Source organism: Arachis stenosperma, chromosome 4 (genome assembly GCF_014773155.1).
Source record: "Arachis stenosperma cultivar V10309 chromosome 4, arast.V10309.gnm1.PFL2, whole genome shotgun sequence".
NCBI lineage: Eukaryota > Viridiplantae > Streptophyta > Magnoliopsida > Fabales > Fabaceae > Arachis > Arachis stenosperma.
In genome coordinates, this window is record NC_080380.1 from 2,011,311 (window position 1) to 2,018,331 (window position 7,021).

General features: G+C 33.9%; 1 protein-coding gene across 21 annotated transcripts; it reads right to left on the bottom strand.

Moving 5' to 3' along the window:
- LOC130976398 (uncharacterized) lies at window positions 1-6,285 on the bottom strand. Of its 21 annotated transcripts, XR_009084660.1 has the most exons (13): window positions 6,158-6,241; window positions 5,903-6,037; window positions 5,756-5,818; window positions 5,475-5,541; window positions 5,249-5,349; window positions 3,237-3,281; window positions 2,859-3,155; window positions 2,374-2,476; window positions 1,623-1,701; window positions 1,473-1,522; window positions 1,301-1,376; window positions 1,073-1,177; window positions 455-598 (listed from the first exon to the last, which is right to left on the bottom strand). XR_009084660.1 is itself a non-coding variant. In XM_057901256.1 (12 exons), the coding sequence occupies exons 1-11, from the start codon at window positions 6,182-6,184 to the stop codon at window positions 1,106-1,108; spliced, it is 1,056 nt and encodes a 351-aa protein (XP_057757239.1). In that variant the 5' UTR covers window positions 6,185-6,241; the 3' UTR covers window positions 1-598; window positions 1,073-1,105. The 21 variants fall into 21 exon arrangements, 9 of the variants coding, with proteins under 9 accessions (XP_057757239.1, XP_057757238.1, XP_057757236.1 ...); XM_057901256.1 differs by lacking the exon at window positions 1,473-1,522 and having other exon boundaries at window positions 1-598; window positions 1,073-1,168; XR_009084658.1 differs by lacking the exon at window positions 1,473-1,522.
- Between the last annotated feature and the right edge of the window lie 736 nt (window positions 6,286-7,021).

Sequence of the window (7,021 nt, forward strand, 5' to 3'; positions counted from 1 at the left end):
TTTTAGTTTTTCTGAATCGTTTACTTTGGCTAGATTGCAACCCCAAGGGTTCCAGAACACCCTCATTTCATACACAAATATAATCAATAATAATTAAGAAGTTTTTTTTTTTTTCAGCATCAGTGGCACATGGGAAAATAACACTAGCAACACTTTTGGGCCACAATTTTATTGCAGTGCGTTCCATATGCATACCACTAACGGTGGCTTCCACTTGCAAGTTGCATCTCTTTTCTATAATTCTTCCTCTATATAGTGCTTATTGAAGTGGAAGGAAACATCAAAAACACAAGAATGGATTCAGAATATACCATTAGGTTTCAGAATTTCTGTTGCTTCATGATAGTTAGCTATATGCATTTAAGTACAACTGTATTCTCACAAACGAATCATGCATACACATACACATGCAACGGTTCTATAGCTGAATGCAACCAAGAATATGAGATGTTGATGGAATCGGAAATAAGCCGACGATTTCTGGAGGAAAAGAAGTATATTTCTTATGGAGCTCTTGGCAGAGATAAACCGGCTTGCAACGGTGAACGTGGCGAAGCTTACAGTAAAAATGAAGGGTGTCTTCCTCCCCCTTCAAACCCTGAAAATAGAGGTTGCTCAAAATACTATCGCTGTAGATCTGATTCTTAAGACTGCAATTTTATAGAAGGATCTTAATATTGTTGATGAAGCATGCATTCAAATAAAGGTACCACTTGTATATCAGTATATGGCTAGAGACAATTTGGGAATATAATAGAATAATACCCCAATTCAGTCTCTAACAAATTTTTAGTTAGACACTAGTTTTCAACAATTTTTTAATCACCAATTTAATCCTAAAATTTTTATTCCGTTAGACAAATCAGTCTCTATATTATTCGTCTATATGTAGAGACTGATCTAAAAATTTGATATTTCTTCATTAAATAAAAGGGATTGATTTGTCTAACTCTTTTATCAAAATTTGACATATAGACTGGTTTTCCTAACAAGAAAAAAGTTAGGAACTAATTTAGTAATTAAAATTTGTTGACTGAAAATTTGTTAGGGACTGATTTGGAATGTTACTCACAGTTCAGATCAGGGTGCTTTGGCAATGCTGCTATCATCTATACTGGATTTTGCTTCCTTGAAGCCACATGGGTTGGCTTTTTCCTTTCTCCAAATCCTATATCAACTATTTATTTCTTTAGATAACTATTAACAAGAAGCTTTCATGCCTGTTCCGAATTGCATTCAATGGAACTTGTCAAATTGGAAATAAATGCTAGAGATGAATGAATGACTAGATTTGTATTACCCAATAAAAACGCACATTCCAAGGAAACCAACAACAGTATAAGCAAGAGCAGCATGAAAATGAGGGATGATATTCTCTACAAAATAAAAGAGCACAAAGTTTCAAATAATCATTACAAAAACTCGTCCAGCAATATTAATCCCTCAATTGGACATAAACATACAAAATGTACCCTAGACTCCCTTCCAACAGCCCCCTTTCCAGCTTCATCCATTACAAACTCTAGAAAAAAATGCAGTGGTCATGTGCAGATTTTCCATTTTGAACCAGGAAAAAAAAAACTATGGATAGTTTGATTGAAGGAAGAAAATACCAGTATTACTTGGGTTTAAGCCTCCACACTTCTCGCACATTCGACGAACCGTCTGTGATTTCAGCAACCAGACTACTAGCCATCACACCTGCTCAAATAAAGGGCACTCATGAAATCACAACAGCTTAATAAGTGGAAAGAGGAATGAGCAATGAACCAGTAAATATATCATGATGAAGATGGCATAGCATGCTTGATAATTCCCATTGCGCAATATGATCAAACTTTTGATACTACAAGAGGATATGAAATTCACAATTCTATGATTAGGTGCCAAATAATAACTCAGACATAAGACTCCTTGTATGCGTGTAATTAGGATGGAAACCTAAGGGTGCGTTTGGATTGTGTTTTCACTGTTTTTTATTTTCAGAATTTTGTGAAGGAAAAAGAGAAAACAGGAGGTGAGAACAGAAAATAGGATTTTATTGTTTTTCCTAATTTCTCTTTTTTCTTCACAAAATCCAAAAAACAAAAAATACTAAGAAAGAAAACAAATAAAAACGCAAACCAAATGCACCCTAATATTTCAATAAATTAGTAGGGCAGTTATTATTATGAGTTGTTTGCATCAATGACAATATTTTAATTTTTAAACTTTAGAACTGCTGAGTAACAAGATATACAAGATCAGAATAATTTTATTGCACCGATACAAAGTACTGGCGTCCCTGAATAATTTTAGAGGATTGGCACAACTGAATTGAGGACATATAAATTTTAAGTTTCTCAATAAACTAAGAAATGTAAAGATGCTCACCATCTTTCTCAACCACAGACAGAAAACGCCGAGTTCCACCACCTACTCCAAAATAATATTTCTTTGCAGCAAAATACAAAGTCCCATCAGGATGTCGGAGGCACTGTTAATAATTCAATAGATAAGAAAACCAATATGTTTATAATTAAAAAAATTTACATAATTACACAAACAGAAAACGAACTTAAAGTACGTTGCAATGACTCGCCATAGAAAACTGTTGCTTTAGTTAATGACAAAGACTTTGCTTCAATGTGTTACAGGTGTAATTATGTATTTGTTATAATATCAGCGAAAATATCTTAAGTTTTAACCTCAAAAGTCGCACATACATAATAGGTTCCAATCTTATATTAACAACAACAACAAGACCTCATCCCACTAAATGGTGTCGGCTACATGGATCAAATAACGTCATTGTGCCTTATCATGTATCATGTCTACAGTAAGATCATTCACTCATAGATCTCGTGTATAAAACATACCTTCTTGATAAGATTATAGAGATTTTGGAGACTGTTGATTGAGTAAACTGTCTCTGCCATCAGAATAAAGTCATAACCAGCATTTTGAGTGTCTTCTACATGTGTAGCAACATAAGGAAGCAGCTTATCAACTTCATTCCAGTCACCAGCATAAAAACGAACGTCTATCTTGTCACAATTTGTCAAGTTTGATGACAGTGGATGAGACTTATTGGGAAGATTTGAATTTAAATTGGGAATGGTGAGGCAACGTAGAACCTCAGCATTGAAGTCTTGAAAATGTACAGCAGCTGCCCCCTTAAGCAACCAGAAGAAATACATTATTATGTTTTCTGAATTATAGGACTCTGATGCAATGCAATTTAATCATAGACTCACCTCAAACAATGCAAAGATTCCAGGCAGTCCATGACCACATCCAAGCTGAAAATACAATACAGAAACTGAGAGAGAGTAGGATAGCTTACACCAAAAGATATGCCTTATGCATGTCTTATTAATTAACTTCTATAAAAACTATAGATTTCTGAGAGAAAACCAGACTAGGCTCAAATGATCAGGTTGTCAAGTTCGCAGTTCCTAAAAACGGACAAGGGAGCTAGGAACGTAAAGCATAGGATCATAACACAAATGCTTCTACCTATTCATACACAGTAATATATATCAGTATATATGTACTTATGCAAAATAAAAAAAAACTGTGATATATCTAAATATATTTCATATATTTGTTTCAAAATTATTATTCATGTGAGTTTGTATTCTTTTTTACCAAAAACAAGTTAGCCATATATCAAAACAAAACAAACAACAAACATGCAGAAAAATAATAAAATTCTGAACGGGGAAGTAAAACACCAGATTGCAAAAATACATCTAGCAAGACGAACAAAACAGTAAGAACTGAAGGACAGCAAAGCAAGGAGTCATGGGTCCCCGTTGCACCTCAGCCATTAGGATCGTCACAGATCCCATCAACTATACTCCATCCTGCCACGGTGTCACCACCCTGGTCAAGTTGCATCCTGAGACACGTGGCAAGTTGCGGCTCCAACAACATCAAGCACCAATCAGTTCAAACTTGCTCTTGCAGCAGCAGCAGCAGCAAGTAGGTACTGTGGTTCATTAAGGTAAAATTGGGGATTTGATACATTTAGATTGGGGAAAGGCCAGCAGGCTGGGGTTTTGTGCTCCCTACCCTGGCCAAACATCCAAAAATGAATGAAAAATCCAGAGTAAGTGTTAAGAACTGTGTTCTACATGTGATTTTGACAACCATGCAAAATATTGTGTATACCAGGAAGAAAGGGGTGATTGGTCCAAGGCCAAAGGTTGAGAAATGAGATAAAGAAAGGAGTCCATTACTAGCTCACAAGAGTGTGAAGGTATTGACTGTATATGAAGGAAGGGTATATGCAGCACTGAGGGAGAGGGAATTAGTTAGACTGCCAGTCAGTGAGTTACATTTCCAAAACAAATTAGCATAAATATTTTAATATATCTATTTTATGTTACTTTGTTTTCTACTCTGAGGCTCTGATCTCATTGTGGCAATGTGTAATATACACCACAGTATTTGATTTAAGCACAATTCAAGTGTCTTCAATTGATAGATTTTCGGAAAAGTAAATTTTATGGGATAGGATTAGACCTTTGACCTCTATTTAGTGTAAATATCACAATCTTTCTAGAGAAATTTCCCCCCTCCGATATTTTAAAGAATTGGAAACTTATGCTTTTTAGTTATCTTTTCCTTTTGTTTGTTTTCTACTCTTCTTGTAAACAGAATGTGGTATATCCCCTAGTCCCGTAATCTTGCATTAAAAAAATTTGCAAGAGCAGGTGTTTTATGGGTCCCTAGGCATCCCCTTTTCCTGCTGCTCACGTTAGGACAGTTTGAACCAATCTGTGTTAAGTTGCCATAAATTTTCTGCAGGAAATAATTTTTGAGTTCATGCAACTAGGCAAGGGCAAACAAGAGAAAAAAAGAACAAATGATATGATTTAACAATCCAAGAAAGCATCTTGTATTTCTATCGGTAGCTTGTAGTATAGTTATTTTACATAGGCCAGGCAATCAAACGTTCAATAGGAATAGGCAACTCAATATCCCCATTAAAAGCATGAATTTTGATGTTGGAATTGCAAATTTATTATATCCCATGAATATTGTGACATTTAATCCATAAAACTGTTTCCATAGGGTAACACCAAATCGTTCGCTTCACTTATAACCCTACCACTAAACACAACAACACTAACAATGATTGTGTTGAAGGAATAGAAGCAATGTATTCCAAGTACTACTAAAGATGTATGCGGCAATGATATTTTACAATAACATTCAGTGCAGAATCAAGACAACTAAATTCATAAAGGGGGAAGCCCACCTCTAACACTCGCTTGCCGCCAAATGAAATAAGCCCACTTTTGATATCACAACGAAGGGCTTTAATCAGATCAAGGGAACCTTCCCACAGCTTCAAACCCCCTAGAATCCACAGCCAAACATTTTTGGAAACCAAAGTGAACAAAAACCGAAACTGCTTTATTAGCCAAACATGAGGATCAAGCAAGAAAAAATAAACAGAAATGCAAGGAACAAAATATCACTACCTTCATATTTGCCAGGAACTAAGTCAGAGTTAGATAAACCAAAAACTTGTTGGGTATTCACTCGGCCCTGACAATAGTACATACGAAACAAATTCATCCACAGAAATCACATAACAATTAAAAAACTAAGCAACAATCTCACTTCTAAAATCCTAGGATCATGTTTGGATTTCATATAAAAAAAAATTAAAAAGAAAAACTCTTCCTTTAATAACAAACAATATAAGATAACCCAAATCCAAATACAAATAACGAATTGTAAACAAAGAAAGAAAATTTACCTTGAGCAAAGTAATTCCATCTAAATTTACTGATTCCACGCTGTGTTTGACGGAAGAATGAACCTATTCGGATGAAAAAAATCCCCTTTGAAGAAACGGCACCATTTCAAAGCAACCGTTATACAGAAACAAAAGAAGGAAGAAAACCTCAGAGGGGAGAACTTCAACGCAAGGAGGAGGAGGTATAGAAGGTGCTTGTTGTGCAGGATCGTCGAAAATTCCAAAACCAGAAGCGGTGGAAGAGAATAATTGAAACGTTTCGAAACTTGGTTTCTGAACATTCTAAGAGAAATGATATTACAGCAATAATAATGATAGTAATGAGAGTAAGTGCAACGCATGAATTGAATTGAATTAAGTTGAGTAGTATGAAGAAGGAGGAGTTATGAATTGAATAGTGACCTCAGAGTTTGAGTTGGTAGCCGCCATTTGTTGAGCTTCTTCAGTGATACCACGGTAGCTGGCGCCGTTCTGCTAAATCGAAATGCTTTTATAAAGCAGCACAAATTAAGAGACCTCCTGAGTTATTTAAAACGTCTTCAAATAAGAATCTTTGATTTTATTAATTACTTAGATTATTATATATTAGATTTTTAATATGTGATATAAATTAAAAATGTTATTGTTATATTTTAAAATTATTATTTTAATTTTAATACTAATTTTTTATTTAAATTTAAATTTTTAATAAAAATTTTATTGGAGGATTATTCTTGAAAGAAATCAATCTTAAAAGAATCCATCTCTTCTCATTATCCATCTGCTACTTATAGTGGTCATGAAAGCAATTAATCTCTAGTCTGCTAAAAAACAAGGTCTTGTTTTTGAGATATTCGTAAATCACACTATTTTTTTGTTTTAAAAATAGCTTCATTAGTCCAAAATCTGGAAACATTTAAAAAAATGTAAGGAAATTTCTTTGTAAAATCATATAAATCAGGAGTGTAAATTTGGGGACAAACAAAGAATAAATCACCAACTGTCTATGTAATCATAATAAATATAATTTTAGGACTCAAATTTTATGATAAATTTTTACTGTGAAAGAAATATCGTCCTCACTTAAAAAGGGTTAACACTTTTAAGTTTTTTATTTTGGAGTATGTAGAAGAAAGAAATAAAAGGGATTAGAATTAGAGTTACCATAACATCAAAATTAGAATTTAATAAAAAAAAAAGATAAAAATAAAAAATTGTATGTCTTAAGAGTTGTGTTTCAGAGTAAAGAAGAGATGTTAAAGACACGTATTTCATATGTATCTGTGC